We start from the raw sequence: 17,794 nt of genomic DNA, 5'->3' as shown, positions 1-17,794 counted from the left end.
TGGTTTTCGTTCGAAAGGAGAAGGGGATCGAAGGAGGTCGAACCATCACGACGTTCGATCCTCCTTTAATAGTATCCTCCTTTAATAGTAGAGATAAACCCTCAAAAACTGCTAGGCATGACTAAGCCCTCCACTTCGCCCCTAATTCGCTATGAACAGTATTGCTGCCGTCGCCTCGCGTCCCACTCGCCTCCCCCTCCTCGTCGCCCTCCTCTCTCGAGCGGGCATCCGTGACCTAACCCGTCTTTGCGTCCCCTCCTCTCCCCCACCACTGCGTCACCTCCTCCTCCCCTCCACTTCTCTCCTCCTCTGCCCCCCACGCATGGTCGCCGTCACTCGTCTCTTCCTCTCCCGCGCCCGTCCCGGCGGCGGCGGCGACTTGCAAGCAAAGGGCGACAGCGGGTTTGATGCAGCGCCATGGACCAGTCCCTGTAGGAGAGAGAGGATGAGAGGGAGAGAGAGAAAGGCGGCAGCCGGCATCTGGGGCGGCGGCTGGACTCCATGAGCTGGTCGAGGCGGTTCACGCCAAGGAAGCAGCCGACAGTGCAAGGCATAGAAGAGGGTATCTATGTGATTTGTTCTCTGTTGATTTCCCCTCTTGCTTGATCTAATTTCGTAGTTGGATTTCTCCATTGGCCGGTCTGATTTGAGAGTCATGGGTTGCGGGCAGGAGGAGAATGGACATGTACTGAACATGGCTACTATTCTTGATCATATGATCTTATATCCTATATGTGCAAATCAGGCCTTTAGGCCACTGGAATTTAACTGTTGTTTCATTTAGGAAGATTAGATTGATCCATTATCACGGGTAGCATAGTTAACACATTGTCTACCTGCACAGCACAGAGATAGTACCAAGCATGATCTCTGGTTTGTCATGTAATGCACCACAGAGTTATTTTATTAAGCTAGCATTAGGAATTTTGCATTTTACATGGTGAGCTGTAGGTTATTTGATTATTGCAAGTGGAACTGAACTTCTCATGGATCTCCTTAGATTTTCCTAAACAATGGTTACTGTACTGTACACAGTTTAACTTCAGTTATGGGCATCTGAACTAGAAAGTGCCCTGTAGTGTCTGAACTTAATGTTTCAGTTCTGATGGTGCCTTCTGTTGCTCACAAGAGTTGTTTTGTACGTTTTTTGCACGATGTGTTATTAGAGTAAGAGGATTTAAGTTCTGCTTGCCAGCCTTCCCATAATTAACTACTAAGATGGCTGGATAGTTTTTGGTTAACTGAACAATATTGCATCAATCTTTATGTCTTTTTATGGGCAAGTGATTCCTGCCGCTATTAGTTTTTTCGTATACTTAAATGAAGGAATGATATAGTCTAAATACAATGATACTGTTTGGTGCCTGTATGTGCTAAGCAAATGTACATTTTTCCCATTTAATTGTTCGAACCGCATTCTTTTATTTTCCATGCTATCTAAGAAATACTAACACATTATATTTGTAGAGGATGCTTTCTAGGCAAGCCCATTCTAAAAATTATTCAGATCCCTGGGCATGTCCAAACTTAGTCTTGGGCACTTTGGTCTGGCTTGGTGCCTGTTCATGTTCTGGTTTTAGATTGTGATTCACGACAATGTGGATGTTAGGGTGAAGAACCAAACACTACAGCTATACAAAGTGCAGCCCGCGACCTTATCCCCTCCCGCGCCGCCACCCGCGAGGCGGCCGGGAGGGCACCTCAAGCTCCACCACCAGCCAACCTCCTCCTCCCTCCTCCTCCCGCGCCGTCGCCAGGGGCTCGGCCGGGCAAAGCCCGACCGGAGCCGGCGGCGGCGGGGCTTCTCGTTCCTCCGCGGGCAAGGGAGCGGCGCGGGCCGGTCTCTCCAGCTGGGGCGCGGCGCCGGCGCCGGGCGCCGCGGCGCGGCGACGGGCTGGCGTTCAAGACTACGCTGGCGCGGTGGCTGTGCTTCGGGCGGTGCGGTTGGTGGTGGCCCGTGCAGGGCGGGATGCGGCGGCGTTGGATCTGGGCTGGGAGCTGCGCGGCCGGGCGGCTATGGGTCGTCGGGCGTGGCTGGGCCAGGCGGATCGGGCGGTGGTGGATCCCTCCCCCATCGTCTCTGGCACCTCTTCCCTCTGCGTCTGCGTCGATCCAGCGGGTAGGGCGCCAGATCCGGCCTCCCCGGTGGCTGCCGGTGCCACTCGGCCTGCAGTGGTGATGCTCGGGGGTTGGTGCTGGGGGGCGGCGGGATGCACGGGTGCGTGCCTGGCGGCTCCGACGCCGGGAGCTCGCTAGGCGGCGCGGGTTGGGCAGTCTGGTCGGGGTGGCCGCTGCTCTGGCCGTGGATGGCTCCACGGTGGCTTGGCAAGTCGGCTTCGGCGACGGCTGGCACAGCCTGGCGTCGGTTCGTCCGTAGGCGGCTTGTATCGGCCTTTGGCCCCCCTCCTCGTTGTCTGGTCGCTACGTTCGGCGAAGGGCTGGCCTTCTCCCAGCTGCGGTCCATCGCTCGTCTCGCGCCCGGTGCGCAGGTCCGAGCTCGTCTCGTGCACGGTGCCGCGGGACTATGCTCGTCTCGCGCACGGTGCAGTAGGACTGACCTCGTCTTGCGCACGGTGTTGCAGGATCGAGCTCACCTCCCGCCCGATGCTGCAGGACGGGTTGATGGAGGCCAGGTAGCCGGCCTATTGGGTCTCGGCGCTGGGGGTCTCGGGTGAGGTGGTGTCAAGGTCTTGGATGCCGGGGCGGCGGCCCTGGTGGTGTTTGCGCGGTTCTCTCGGGCGGAGGCCGTTGCTTGGTGCTGCCCGGTAGCCATGGCCGTGTGGGCGGCATGGTTGCCGGGGTGTGACGTTCGGTGGCGGTGAGTTTGGCCGGGGTGAAAACCTGTTCTATCTTCGGACGGACCGGCGGCGGCAACTCGTTCCCTTCTTGAAGGCGTCGTCGCGGCTCTCATTGCCCGTCGTGCGGCTCCGGGGGAAACTCTAATCCTTGGATTGGGCGGTGGCGGCGCTCCGGTGTCGTATCCTTCCTGAAGGCGCCGCCTTGGAGCCCACGGTTCGTCATATGCGGCTTCATCTCTTCGCGGTGGTAGTGCTATGGGTGGTGTTGCCGCGCTCAGCGCCTATGTATCATGCCTTGGGTGTGTGTGTGTTGTGGTGGCGTGCGTCTGTACCGGGTTGTTGAGATCGTGCTTTATATATAACTAGATGACCCGTTGCGCCAATGGCGCAAAGGCCGAGTGTAAGCCAATCGTTGTAAGAGTGTGCGTTAACATATTGTTGTTCGAAAAGAATAGCTCATATATTATATGCAGTAAGTATAGTAGGTTGGAAATGATGCACTAAGTCATGTAGGATGGCCAATGTCTTGCACAAAGGTAAATAACCTTTTTAGTTATGCCACAAATATGAAATAACGATGCTCTTTGAATAAATGAATACTGGCTTCTGTAAGAGGAATTGAAGTAGATGTAATAGTAAATGGAAGAACAGAACCGTGCCTTGCAAATGTTTGTTTTTTTACGTGAAGGAAAAGAAAGACCTTTTCTTGTGAGTAACAAAAGGAAAAAAGAAAGAAACACCTTTTTGTTCTCTGTATATGGAGATAAGTATTTCGATGGGCCAATGTTATGTACCCCGGCCCACGAATAGCGACAGTCGTGGCCCGTGAAGAGCCGAATATGAAGCGGCAGCGAGTGGATCCAGCGAGCCTGTGTATCCCCTTTCTTCCTCGTCTCTTCAGTTCGTCGTTAGAGGCGTCTCCGAAGCCGCCGCCCGGTGCGATTTCTGCTCTGTTCTGATTTTGGATTTGTCTGCATGTTTGGATTTAGCTTTGATTTATCTGGAACTTGCGTCTCCGCTATTTATGTGTCGATTTCCACCCCTCCTGTCTCCTTTTTTAGCCATGATAGATCCCGAGTTGTATTTATTTATATCTACGGATGTGCCCATAGGGAAGTAAATCGCCGTGGTTATTTCAATGGCGGCATTGTTTTGATTGAAGATCCATCATTTTGTAGGTTCCTGCGACGGGGGATCATGAGGGGATCTCGAACCGATCCTGTGGACATCAACTCTGATGGAAGCACTGACAGTAGCTCTGATGAACACTCGAATAGCAGCTCAGATGGGTGTGCTGATAGCTCCTCTGATGAAGGAATGCGTATGAGCTCCGATGAAGTGATGTACATCAGCTCTGATGAAGGAAGGCACATAAGCTCTGATGAAGGCGGGGACACCAGCTCAGATGAAAGCGTATACACCAGCTCTGATGAAGGTGTATACACGAGCTCTGACGAAGATTCATACAGGAGCTTTGATGGAGGTGCACATACCACCTCTTCTAAAGGTACTTTTTCACACGTGCATCTCAGTATCCTGGAGTTTCATTGCATGTACTTAGAGCCACAAATTCTAGAACTGAAAGCTTTCACTTTCAAGGGAGGAGGTCGGACATGAACTGTGAGGATTTGAGAGAAATTTAGTTTATATAAAGTTGAAGAAAGGCATGAAAGCTTTCACTTTCAAGGCAGGAGCTTTGACAGGAATTGTGAGGATTTCAGAGAAATTCAGTTTGTATAAAGCAGAAGAAAGGCATGCAGTACTTTGGTGTGGTTATTAGCTTATTGTTATTCTCAAAATCTGGTATTAAAGATATGTATGACCGAACTGGCCGACACGATTTTAGGTCTGATTTGCTAATGGTGGTTACATGATCTTAATTTGCAATATAGTGTGTGATGGAAGTATGATTTTAGGTCCAATTCGTTAACAGTGGTTATATGATCTCAATTTGCGATACAGTTTGTGATGGAAGTATCAGTTTGGTGGCTTTCATCACATTTATTGTATAGGTTTCCTTTTTTATATTTTAAGATGCCTCAACTCTCTGTCTTTTTAGCCACATATATTCATTATTCAACTCTCATGCCATGTACTTGCTGGGATAGGCAACAAATGGAGGAGAGTAGACTACAGAGAATGTTTTTAGGCTGCAAAAGTAGCGGATGAACATTCTTTGAACACTATGTAACATTGCGACCTATTCTTAGGTTTATGCTTTGATTAATTGTGTAGTTTTTGTTGCTCCCAGCTCTGTTCTTGGCTGAAGACTATTTGTTATAATTTATGGAAATTGGAGGATGTATGTATATGTATAGTATGTATTTTATTGTTTGGGTGACATATGTATAGCATCGTGAAGGCGACGAATGATCAACCTGTGCTGGCATGATGTTATACATCTCCATATGATCAACAACATCATAAGAGAAATACCATCTCTGCTATTTTATTTGTTCAGCAATGATGAAACTATCCTGTCTTGGGTTACTTTTGTTTGGAATGCTTTTTTAAATTCGCAGCCTAACTTGCATATAACCGTGCCAGTTATTGTTATCCTTTGCACTTATAATTTCCTGGCTTGTTCAATTATGTAGGAGTGCATAAGCGGATGAAGGTAAAGAAGCCTTGGAAGGTATGCATGTCCGTGTGTGACCGTCCTAAACATTACACAGTTGGTAAGCGTTGCTTGCTCATGATTAACTGATTCTGCTGTTCGTTGGCTGAATCAAATCAATCTGTTTGGTTTTGGTTGCAGGCTATAATCCAGACTCTAATGGTAGATGGATGTATTCAAAGAATTTGAAGATGTCAATGTGTGCTCGGAAGCGTCTCAGCCACTATATTAAGTCAGTTAAGCCTGCTATTGGCCACTACGTGTGTGAGATGAACAAAACCTTTACCAAGGCTGGGCAGAGAATGGTATGACTTTTTTGAGTGTACTTACATTCGCATCAGCGTATTAGCCTGTCATATCATTTGACTATAGCTCTGATGTGTTTTTGTAGTACTTCTCTACTTCCTTCACTAAAGAGTATCTGGTGGATTTCATTACCACTCCAGTTGATGGGGTGAAGATCAAGCTATCAGTTGGTCGGTGTGCAAGACGTGTTCGCCTTATTAATGGCGTGGACAACAGGGCCGCCATAACACATAACTGGAGTGACTTTGCAAAGGAAGCAAAGCTGACAAAAGGGGAAATATGTGTTTTCTCTGTTCGAGCTTGCAAAGGGAAACCAGAATTCACCATTCACAAGATTTAGAAGGTTTGTACATGCACCGTGCGTTTAGTTTGTACAAGGATTGCTATTTTATTGCCTGGTGTAAGTAAGTTTGTACTTGTGCAGGTGTCTACAACGTAGCGTTTAAGGACGTGTATCTAAGGTGTTCCATAAGGCTATGTATATATACCTATGTCTACTTATGGTTCCATGTCTAGTTATGTTTAGGTGTTGCATGGACTCTAGTCAAGTGTGCTGAGTTGGGGGGGGGGGGGGGGGGGGCAGTATGCATTCCTTTTGGTAGTGATCTATCTGTCATGATGTTCATGTAATGGAACGGTGATTGAAATTGTGAACCACGTGTGACCTGTGCGCTGTTTGCTAAGCCTCCAATGCTGTTTGTTTTAAGGCATGAAGTAACTTTCACCAGGAGAAGAAATTTTAGTGATATAAATCTTGTAGGTGTTGTTAGCTGGGGTCTTGCTTTGCTGCTGTTTCTGTGACCGGATTTGTGTTGGCCAGCATTATTTTGATCTCACATGTCTTTGTGTTTTTGCTCATCATAGTCTTGTTCCTTTTACCCATAAAAAAAGACCTGGCAGCTGAACCGGGTCTATTTTTTGGGCAACAATGTGCTAATTCCCAGTTCATCTTTGTTTGGATGAAGATCTGTAGCTTGTATGGTCACAGTTTTACCATGATGTTTCCATTATTTATCTGACGAAGGAAGATGCAATGGCAATTTGGGGCATAAGAGACACCATAAATAGTTTGAAGGACGTATTGTGATTTTAGCTGTAATTTCTTTACTTATATATGACCTTGCTATTACGGATTTGTTGTAAGAGTATTGAACAGATGGTATCATGTGAAGCAAAGAATTCTCATAAATTAATGGCTAAGTTTATTGTTCTGCACCAACTCTGCTGCCAACACACAATAAAATTTAAGAATTAACAAATGAGTTATTGGCAAATAAGTTTCGGTTGCACATATATACTGAAAGCTCACGACAGAAAACATGAATATCGAAAACACATGATATGGTTTCTGCCAGTAGCAAACATCCTAGGGTGGAACATCACAACAGCTTAGCTATAATAAAGGAAAATAAGAATGTGATTTTTATGAAGGCCAATTTCCATGGAGTTCGATGTGTGTAAGAAGGTGGGAAAATAGGAGTATCTGAATTTTTTTTTTTTGCTTTTTTAGGAATAGGGCATCATATTCTGTAAGCGTTTATAAATTCCAAGCAATTAATTAGTATGAAGTAGGACAAATACGTAAGATAAATTTCTTGAAACAAAGTGGTAGTTCATTGTATGCAAAAAAACTATACATGGTATGTCAATATATATGCCTATGAACTTGAATACATGGACAATACGAATGGTTGGTGCGTGTGATGGAAAGGGCCAACGTCTCGGCCCTGAGAAGGCGGATGGCCCATAGGAGAAAAGGGGTACTCTGAAGCAATGGACTTAGCAAGGAAAAGAAGCACGAGAAGGCAGGCCGGGGAAAAAAAATAGGCGGCACTCATTTTTCTTTAGCAAGCGTTTAAAACTCTAAAAGGTAGAACATTTCACAGTACCATGTATGAATAGTGCTATTCAATTTTGGTTTTATAGATAACGGTGCCATTATCCAAAAGCAGATGCGTTTACTATTTTTTTATGGACAGGGAATATGTGTTTTTGTTGGGCCAGATACAAATAACTTGTGAGTACAATATTAATACATTTAAATTGTTAGAAAGTCATTATAAAAATGGTCAAATGGGCAAACGCTGGAATTTGAATAGGAGTACTGTCAGAATATGAAATAATTCTCTATGGAATACAGCTGACTACACAACACTAAGAAATGAAGCAAGAAGCAAAAAGTTAGTAAAAGATAACTTTAGCAGGCGGGAAGTGATGGGTGTACCTACATATAGCATATTTATAGAACCACTGGAACATTGCAAGGATTAACACAAAAACTCTGAAACATTTAAAAGTTCACATAGAGCAGGACTACTTTAGAGAAGAGTTTCCAATACATGATATGATATTAATAGAAATAGATAACATCATTCGAAACTTACATAATAAACTGCATGAGTAGGATATAATTATACAGGTCCAGTGTCGTCTAATTCTTGTACAAAAAAAAATTTGCTGAGCAAACAAAACAAATAAGACATGGTAGCGATAATATGGAGAGCCATCATTGAGACTTGAGGCATAGACAGAGGGCAAAACTCCTTGAACACGTGCACGTATGCTCACATTTGAGCAACATTAGTCCTGTCTACGCACCCTGGATGTTGGGGATGATATAGCAGTTAGACATTTACATTCAAAGACAAATCAACAGGCGATATCGAAGTATGCAATATCAGATAAAAAAAGCTCACTGAAAGACATTGGTTATATATGTATGGAACAGTAGATAAGGGAACAAACGCCAAGTTAGTACGCTACATTTTGATGTTTTTTGCCGATGCTTTACGTTGTCAAAGAAATGCTCTAATAATTTTCTAGACGAAGTATGGGTGGATGAGGATGATCACTATTGGAAAGTAAGAAACAGATAATCTTCTGTAAAGAGAGATGTAGATGTTGTAAAGAGAGTGCTAATGACAAGCAGGGTATGCTGAATTCTAAAAGAAAGTGCATATGTTAATAGTGCACGACCGGGATTTGTACAGCAACTTATAAGGATAAGCACAGAACTATATGTAAGGCGAGCAAGGTCTAGGCCGTGCATTTGAGAATGCTATACAGGAAATGATCCTACAAGCTGTCTTACATGTGATCCGTGCATTTAGTCTTTAAAGAGTAAAGCTCTGCGGGCAACAGGCTGAGATATTATTTCTTTGCTGGAGCTGTGATCTGTTTCACTGGGAAAGCAATAGACATGAGTAATCTATATAATTGCATGAGTCTAAAGAGCAGGAGGGAGGGCATGTTACTTGGTTGATGTTTCTTTGTTTGGCGGCAGCGAACCCGGAGTGTCGTTGAGGCCATCCTACAAGTCAATGAGCAATTGTATGTAAAATGGTATGTGGTATTGGAGGAACACAAGCGGAGAGCAAAACAAAGCAATGATTACCTCTGATTTATTCACACATTTAGCTGTTGGAGTGCTATCATCATTACTCTCTGAACGAGGCCTCTTCTTTGTTGTAGTCAAGGAGCTGAGCTGTTTTTTAAACGACTCCACACGATCATATAGCTCTGATGACCAGAACTGCTCAGCTTTGAGTTGTCTCTGGCAATTATTGAGATCTGCTGAGTTGTAGTCATCTATCATAATTATGCCCGTCATCAACAGATAGGACAAAGCAGCAGAACATGCTGATTCAACAGCGTCGCTGGCAAATTGAGTTGATTCTCCAAAGAACACCTGTTGGGTTGGCAATATGCTTTTGCTGTGAGGTTGTAGATCGATTTTCACTGATGCCATCACCGTGGCATCATCATCATCAGTTAGCTCAAATGCATGCATTGTAGCGCGGATTCGCTTGATAGCCTGTTCAAGCATATACCTTCTGCTAATGGTAACAGAGATGGCAGAGAGCTGCATTCAATAGAAAGACGAAAGAATTTATCAAGTCAACTGGATACGGCAACACAAAGAATGTTGATGCATATACATGGCCTAGTCATAACCTGTGGAAGCCCCTTGACTATGAAATCATCATCGTCCATTGAGCTGGCAATGTCCGCAGGACGGGGCTATATAAAATTTCAGTGGCATGGGAATAAAGCACAGGTTAAAACTATTTAAAGGCAATCACAGGGATCTATGTAAGCAAAGTAACAGAAGTATGATAGTAAAGGCAGAATGCTCAAGTAAATTTGCAAGCATAGAAATGCAATTCAACACACGATTCAAATACAATAGCGTGCAGCGAAACAAATAGACAAAGCACCAAGCTTTGGTAGCATATGCTGCATAACCGAGAGTACCATGGTTCGATAGGATATGGTTCGATATGGTAGATTACATTATCAAGTGCACACTTACATACAGACCATCACAACTAAATAGATAGATTCGGACGCATTGATTGTACCATGGTTCGATAAGACACACACGACATATGGTTATAGATAACTATATTAGTAGGGAACAGTGACTGGCTCTAACGATGATGATGGCGATCTGATGGTCCTTATGAGATTAGAAGCGATCTTCAGGCAGGGCACGGAAGTCATCAGAGCAGCACCCTTTGTTGTCAAAGACCTCCTCATCATAAAATGAGGTTCTTAGTTCCGGGTGTGACGGTGGATTTCCATCGCCTTGGGTTGACAGACCTTTATCTGAAGGTTAACCATTGTGTCATTAGTGCACTGCTGAAGATGTTCGCTGTTGGCCTCTACATTGAGAAGAACATTGTTAAGCTCCAGGTCATCTGGACCAGATCCTGGGCTCATCCTGCTACTGACCAAATGCTTAAGATTGTTGGCGACGCTCTGTTCTGTGTCTAGGGATCCATCCGATCCTTTGCTCAGGAGTTTGTTTTTTCCAATGCTCTCTTTTAGCTTCTGTCTCAGACATGCGTTGTCCCTCTTCATTGCCTTAAGCTGCTGATACAACAGTGCATTTGTTTTTTCCACAGCCTTCAGTTGATCATAACTATAGTCTTTTGGAACCACGCCCTCATAAGCATCCATGTATTTAATTGCTGCTGCAGCTACATAATCTTGAGGTTCCTCAAGATCTTGGTGCTCCGAGGTAGAAATGGAAACCTTGACAGGTGAACGCTTGAGCCTGATCTTGATTGGATAGAAGGTAACAGTGACTTGCAGACGGGAACCATCTGTTGGGCTTGCTGAGTAGGTGGCCCCTGGCAGGCCAACCTTCTCTAACATAGCATCAAGCAGGATCTTAGATGAAATTGGAACAGAAGCCATTGTCTGGACCTGCCGCAAGCGAGAGAGAATGTCACTATCACAAAGAGCTGGCTTGACGTATAGTATCATCCTCAAGTCTGTATGGGTTGGAAGGGGAAGAAAACATGATAGGTGACAAGTGGGTTCTACAGTTTGGATTTTGTGATAAGAAGACTAACTGCAGGTGGATCAGGATGTCTACTATCATTTTCCTGTAATATATAATTCACAGCTTATAGGAAGGTTGTGGAATTGAAGTAAATTATTAGGTAGATCCATCGCTCTCATCTATTTTGTTTACCTTGGACAGAAAGGATATTAAGCCTGACCACACTAAAACACCACCACGTCTTAGGTAGTCAGACACAATACTAAGGATAAAAAAAATCAAAAGCACTGGCACAAGGGGTTTCAGCCACATTATGTACTGGTGCCTCAAAGCCAGCTTAACAGTAAATTAGACCAGAACGGAATAGATATATACTTGAGGAAGACGATGGTGACCGGTGGTAGAAGAACTGCTAGGCAGGTCGGCAGAAAAAATCGTGGATCTAAAAGAAGCATGAGAAACCGGATTAGAGCATCCAATTTGCAGTAAGAGAAGGGAACATAGTAGAGTAGTAAAATACAATGGCGGCGAAGGGAATACCATGGGGAAGAGTCAGTCGGCGGCGGTCTTCATAGCTTCCATGGCAAGCTTCTAATGGCCGTCGCTGAGGGTTGGATCTGAGAGTGCTACCAGAGAGAATGGGGAGGAGAGGAATGGATAAGATGCAGAGAAGGAGAAGACAAGAGCGCCTCGCCCGCAGTGGGCCTCGGCGGTGAGATTCACCGCATGCACCGTCGATGAACAGAGAATGTCCGAGGTTTCAACGAGTAGCCACAGGACAGGTATGTGTCCTGTTGCGTGAAAGATTTACCGGAGGGGATAATTGGTCCTAGTGTCACCTCCACTCTCCGCGACTGGGCTGTAGGCAGGCTGTATCTGGGCCGTACATAGCTACATGTTCATTAGGCCTGAATAGAACAGAATACTTGTTTTGTCGACTCAGCGAACTGCTCATGCTCCTGTGGAACAGCAGAATTCCTATGTGAAGCTCTGCATTATTCCCATTCCACCAGGCCTGATGCAATTTGTTGGTGCAATGGCAATGTTAATACTTTGGACTTAGTCACCTCGGCAGATTGGATTAATTTTTCTTTTGTGGATCTTTTCTTGTAAGATGTGAACAATTTCTTTTAAAAAGCACGATTGCTTTCGGTACAGAAGACACGAGCTTTAAAAAAATGCTAGAAATGTTCTGAATTTGTAAAATAGCACGCATTTTGAAGATTTGGACAACCATTGAAAAACAGAAACATTTTTCTGAAACGATGATCATTTTATGGTAGAAATGAAGACAATTTAGAAAATAGGAAAGCACGAACATTTGGTGAATTTGCGAACAAATGATGGGAAAGCAGGAGCATTTTTTAAAAATTACGGGCAACTCTTCACAGCAATGAACAACTGTTGAATTTTAAACACTTGTAAGAAGAAGCAAAATTTCTTAACTTACGAACAATTTTGGAACAGGGAAAACTTTTAACTGTTGACCTTTCGCAAAGAGAGTACTTTTGAGAATAATGAAAAAGTTTTCAAGCTGCTAATAATTTTTCAACCTGCGGCCAAATTTAAAATAGCTTTTTTATGCATAAACAAATTGTGAACGCACAATGGCAATTTGGATTTTAAAATAAAGTACATATAATATTTTGGCAGCTGTTGCTGTTTGAAGGGCAGAATTCGACTTTGATTGTAAACCAGGGCCTTGATTATAAATCTAAGATTTATTTTGTCGTAAGACCACTGAGCAGATGATATAATGGGAAGCCGTGTGGAAGCTAATTATTGTGAGAGAATGCATTAATATATTTGTTGCTTCAAAAGAATAGCTAATGTACTATATGCAGTGAGCAGATAAGATTGGAAATGGTGCACTAAGTCATGTAGGAAAGTACTATTGACTTTCTGCGGATGTAGTAGTTGTTGATGATCGTTTGTTATATAAACAGGAATTTAATTGCTTTTAATTCGTTGCATACACCGTGATTGGAAGACGTGATCACAGGGAAGCTCTGATGAAAGCATTGAAGCAAAAGCATGCATAAAAGGAAGTTTGTTTCTTGAGTCATAGTTTTCAGGAAACAATAGCAGGAGAGGAGTCCTTCACAGAGAGAACAATATAATCTAAAGATCATAGCCTATATAATACAGTACTTTTTACCATAGGAACAGCAAGGGAAGACTAAAGTTTATATATAGTTTGCTCGGAGTTTTCCAAAAGGGGAAAGATCTTGGTCTTATTGATATGAAACAAAAGGTGGCTGTTTTAGTAACCACTGAAGCATGCTGGCCAGGATACATTGACCAAAGGCTAGCAGTAACTATTTCTGGTTGCTTTGAGGTGCTGGCCAAAATTATAGGATGTCCGATGTCGCTTGAAAAGTGTGTTATATTCAGAACTGAGAGCATGCCTGCTGAGAGCGTGCTTGACGGTGGTTAGATTATTTTAAAAAGAAGTGGCTATTGTGTACGGTTAAGCTAGGGAAGTGAGTATTGTTTGGTGTGAATTGAATGGAGTTTGATATTTTGCAGATATGCACTTATAGTTGCAAATGCTTTGTAAAATAGGCAGGAATGTAATTGCTCTTATTTTTTGTACACACTGTGATCACAAGACATGATTAGAAGGAAGTTTTGATGAAAGAATTGAAGTGAAAGCATACATGAAAGAAAAGGTTGTTCTTTAGCCGCAGTGGCCTGGAAAGAATAGCAGAAGAAGAGGCCTTCACATATATACAGTAAGCGATGATAACCTGCTTCTGGGTACAGAGATAACAACAAAGTTTAAAGATCATAGGCTATATCATACACTACTTTTCAGCATAGAGGCAGCAAGTGAAGACTAAAGCGTACACACATCTTGCTTGGAGTACGCCAAAATGCGAAAGATCCTGGTCTGATCGATATGAAACAAAAGGTGCCTGATTTAGTAACTACAGAAGCATGCTAGTCAGGACACATTGACCAAAGCTCACCAGAAACTATTTCTGGCTACTTCAAGGCGGCGCTCAAACTTCATAGCAATGTAGCGTAGCCTCTGCGTCAGTCCTTCAATGCTTGCTAGCGCTGTTTTCATAATTCCCTTGGTGCTATCCCTCCCTTTCAAATGCCGAGCGGTGGTTGTGTTTTCTATTTGGGCAGAATATGAGCTCATATACCTGACAGCGTAGTAGCATGTTTTACGCAGCTTCTTGATTGTTTTATTTGATGCAACCAACCATTTGACCAGGTGCTTCACTTGATTTTCAAGCTTTTTGACATGAGTGTAGTGGTAGTCCCTCATTTCTTTGCCATATGCATTTTCCATGAATCTAATAGCTTCAACAGCAGCACTGTCTTTAGCATCTTCATAGAAGATCTAAGATTGCACCTCACAAAGAACTTGGAACAAGTGCACCATCGAGCAATTCCAAAGAAGAAATGAAAGTAACCGTCACACGATTCTTTCCTCCTGGGCATATCTTGTGATAGTAAGTTGCAGGGGGCAACTTCAGAGCTTTCAGCATGAGGTCGAATATGTGGGCATAAGGAATTACTATCAGATAGTCATTCTCCTATACAAGCAAAGTAAGGGTAAAAATTTTGTCTGACAAAATAATAGTTAAATCGACAGATGAAGATTCAATTGGGCATGGTAGTTTGATTGAGTGTGAGACCCTGAGTTGTTTTATTTAACTACATAAGAAAAGCTACAGGTAAGCCTAACATTCTTGTAGGCGCCACTAATTGTGAGGATACATGTGTAGAGTCACACAATTAAAACAATGAAAGAACAAAAAACTGGCCAAAGACACTGTTTCCAGAATGCAACACATGAGGAAAATATTGTCTAGGAAACAAATATGATTACTACAATATCACCTCATTCAAAACAATTAGGACGGTTCTGAGAGACCAATTTCCACGAACCTAACTATCTGTATTTCATCATGCATGTATCTTTTATTCACTGTTCCAAGAACACAGAAGCAAGGCAAATAAGCCGGCGATGGAGCAAAACAGAAAGTCAAGTTTATAAAGACCGATGAATGAACTACAACAGGTGATCAGAAGATTACATTGGGCGCAGGCGTTGCTGTCCTTGATGCTGCTGATCCTGGGGAACCGTTGTCACAGATGATGCCAATGTCCATGTCCTCCATCGTGAGATTTTTTATCTGAGATTGAAGAGGGATAGTGCAGTGAGGAGAAAGCAAACGAAGCAGGAAATCGAAAAGGAAAGGACGAATTACCTCTTTCTGTGGTAGGGATAGGGATGGATAGATTGTTGGTGGAGCCGCTGGTCGGCAGGGAGAAGAACCAGGAGTTTATCTATTGGGGATTTAGGTCAAAAAGTGTGCTCGTGCAGTAGTTATATACGGTCGAGAGCGACGGTAAAATCTGGATGGGCTGGACTTATATGGGCTTTTATAACTCTTTATCATGGGCTTGTTTCTGTGTTGCTGAGTCTTGATTTTGTATTTGGCTTCGATTTGTCTGGTTATATGTACGTACGTGTATATTGAGTAGCAGAGTAAGAAAAATATTAACTATAGTTGTTATAGGTAGTGGGTTAAGTGCCTGTGGATAGGAAGTGCAAAGTATATCACTATGTATTCTTAATTTGATTATTAAAGCCCTTGTAAGGTTAAAATATTCTGCCTTCATACTAAGTGTTCAGTGTTTCAATAGAAGAATTTTTTGTACTTACTAAAGGAGTTTTATCCTTAATTTAAGTGTTACCTAATGAATTTTATAAAGGCTGATCATTGAAGTTTAAAATTGAATAAAAGAATGAGAAGGACGAGCACATAGACATAAACTTGAGAAAACTTAGTATTGCAGCAGCATTAGTCTGTGGTATGGGTGAATGAGCATTTACAATGGATACAAACAGTTACTAAGGAGATAGATAAAACAGGACAGGTCGCGGTGATATGTACAAGACTCAAAAGTAGTTTAACACAGATCTTAAGCAGGGAGTTGATCAAAGAGAGCTTTGGTGCATCTCCACGAGTGCAAAGGATGGCCGTTGTTCAAAAGGCGATTGTTACTTGTCTTGCGGTGAAGATAGTGAGGACTGAAGCACCAAGCATCAAGGTAGCAAGGCTTCATACATAGAACAGGCTGACATGAAAAACAGGAAAGTTTGTAAGCCAAGACGTTGATATGGTAGGCCATATTCCTGTGTTTCATGCTAAAGATAACAGAACGGAGAGGATGGTAACGGAGAAATAAGTATAAAGAAGAGGCTGCAAGAACACACATACCACTTTCGCATGCTCATTGGAAACTTTGACTGAGCTAGGACTGTAATATGTTTGATGAATTGGACCCTTCAACAGTCGGCTCACTCCTACGTTTATCAAATTCTCATTAAAAGGATTACCTGGGAAGCATGTATCTATATTTATATGAACATGAATAGAAACTATACAAGATAGAATGAAGAAACAGAGGTTTCACAGATTTAAGCACGATAGGATATAAATTTGTTTGATGATGGATTTATAGTGTGAAATGAACTATAGTTTATATGAGAATTAATGGCTTTGGTAAGTAGACAGTGGTATGTTATGTTTTAGTGTATAGACAGTTCATGCCTTTGTAGCCGAGGCATCAGACCATATGTAGGAGTATCATCATAACCATCAATTAGCTCAGATCCCTGTGATAGAGTTAAGGTAATTACTGCAAAGCATGTAGAATTGAAGCAAGAAAAAAGAAGCAGGAAAGGTAGGTCCAAAAGAAATGCTTACAGTGGTTGAAACGAAGGTTCTCATGAAAGTTGGCACGACCAATCTATTATGTTTTTTGTTTTGCCAAACAAGGATTCTGGCATGCGGCAGTGCATTTTTTCCAAATTCGATGTCATGGAGAACTACAGAAGAGGATATTAGCCGAGCATGCCGAAGGAAAATGGAGAAAGCAGAGATAAATCATTAGGCACAGTACCAGTGATTACAGGCCCAAATATCTTCCCTTCATTGATCTTCTGCAGATACTCAAGTAGCTTCATGCGATAGATACGATTAGTCTCAGTAGCCTTATTGATTTGTTGTTGCTCTAATTTAAGCGGCATTGTCATCTCAGCCCACTTAGGGTTACATGTGAAGGTGGTGATTATGTCAGGTGAGTTGTGGACATGAGAAGCAGACATTCCATCACGATATGCGTGAATCATAGAACGAGTTCTGCCAGCATAGGACAATGGTATTACATTACTTTGAATGTTGTCGTCTTCATTAAGCATACCAGGTACAATAACATCATCAAGATTTATGTTTTCAGCCTGCACGGTGTGCTTCATCTGTTCATAAGCAAACAAAACCGAATATCAATAATAAATGACTGTGTGTGCATTGGGATAACCAATGTTCAGTGTGTTTGTACTTGAAAAACAGGGTATGCAAACAAAGGTAAATGGTAAAAGTAGTGTAACGAAGAATCTTAGAAAGGGAATACGAAGGTACAACATAGACATATTACACTGGTCTTAGATAGTACAATATAGTTCACATTTGTACACAATGAGAGAGTAGTTGAGAATGAGATAGTTTCTTATGTGAAGCTATAAACACTGAGCTTCACATTTTATTTAGCCACCCTAGCAGGACAAGTATGATAATAGATTGGCTCTTTGCAGAAAGAAGCAAGGTTTGATGTGAAGCTATATGTAGAAAGCTTCACTTGCTGATTAGTCCAGTGGGCTTTACACATTGTTTATGGGGATCGCACGTAATGAGCGCAGTCATCATCCATGTCCTGATGATAATCTTCATTGGTTTCTTCATCAGAAAGACCATC

General features: G+C 42.9%; 3 protein-coding genes across 3 annotated transcripts; 1 reads left to right on the top strand and 2 right to left on the bottom strand.

Moving 5' to 3' along the window:
* The first annotated feature begins 3,787 nt into the window (after window positions 1-3,787).
* LOC109757633 (uncharacterized) lies at window positions 3,788-6,067 on the top strand. The gene is made up of 4 exons (XM_020316460.4): window positions 3,788-4,305; window positions 5,396-5,476; window positions 5,557-5,720; window positions 5,807-6,067. The coding sequence occupies exons 1-4, from the start codon at window positions 3,996-3,998 to the stop codon at window positions 6,059-6,061; spliced, it is 810 nt and encodes a 269-aa protein (XP_020172049.1). The 5' UTR covers window positions 3,788-3,995; the 3' UTR covers window positions 6,062-6,067.
* Window positions 6,068-6,832: 765 nt separating this feature from the next.
* Window positions 6,833-10,327, bottom strand: LOC120965468 (uncharacterized). The gene is made up of 4 exons (XM_073498490.1): window positions 9,116-10,327; window positions 8,976-9,031; window positions 8,813-8,903; window positions 6,833-8,320 (listed from the first exon to the last, which is right to left on the bottom strand). The coding sequence occupies exons 1-3, from the start codon at window positions 9,587-9,589 to the stop codon at window positions 8,828-8,830; spliced, it is 606 nt and encodes a 201-aa protein (XP_073354591.1). The 5' UTR covers window positions 9,590-10,327; the 3' UTR covers window positions 6,833-8,320; window positions 8,813-8,827.
* Window positions 10,276-11,655, bottom strand: LOC141023221 (uncharacterized). The gene is made up of 3 exons (XM_073499568.1): window positions 11,552-11,655; window positions 11,387-11,453; window positions 10,276-10,932 (listed from the first exon to the last, which is right to left on the bottom strand). Exon 3 carries the CDS (start codon window positions 10,921-10,923, stop codon window positions 10,276-10,278), a length of 648 nt encoding a protein of 215 aa, XP_073355669.1. The 5' UTR covers window positions 10,924-10,932; window positions 11,387-11,453; window positions 11,552-11,655.
* Window positions 11,656-17,794: the final 6,139 nt, after the last annotated feature.

This window comes from Aegilops tauschii, chromosome 5, assembly GCF_002575655.3.
Source record: "Aegilops tauschii subsp. strangulata cultivar AL8/78 chromosome 5, Aet v6.0, whole genome shotgun sequence".
Taxonomy (NCBI): Eukaryota; Viridiplantae; Streptophyta; class Magnoliopsida; order Poales; family Poaceae; genus Aegilops; species Aegilops tauschii.
The sequence above is the reverse complement of the archived record's forward strand: the minus strand, read 5'-3'. Positions and strand labels throughout refer to the sequence as shown.

Coding starts and splice junctions, on each gene's coding strand:
- LOC109757633 (XM_020316460.4), top strand. CDS start 3,996: ATGAGGGGATCTCGAACCGATCCTGTGGACATCAACTCTGATGGAAGC. Junction 4,306..5,395: donor ACATACCACCTCTTCTAAAG/GTACTTTTTCAC, acceptor TCAATTATGTAG/GAGTGCATAAGCGGATGAAG. Junction 5,721..5,806: donor CCAAGGCTGGGCAGAGAATG/GTATGACTTTTT, acceptor GTGTTTTTGTAG/TACTTCTCTACTTCCTTCAC.
- LOC120965468 (XM_073498490.1), bottom strand. CDS start 9,589: ATGCAGCTCTCTGCCATCTCTGTTACCATTAGCAGAAGGTATATGCTT. Junction 9,032..9,115: donor AATGTGTGAATAAATCAGAG/GTAATCATTGCT, acceptor ATTGACTTGTAG/GATGGCCTCAACGACACTCC. Junction 8,904..8,975: donor AACAAAGAAACATCAACCAA/GTAACATGCCCT, acceptor TTGCTTTCCCAG/TGAAACAGATCACAGCTCCA.
- LOC141023221 (XM_073499568.1), bottom strand. CDS start 10,923: ATGGCTTCTGTTCCAATTTCATCTAAGATCCTGCTTGATGCTATGTTA.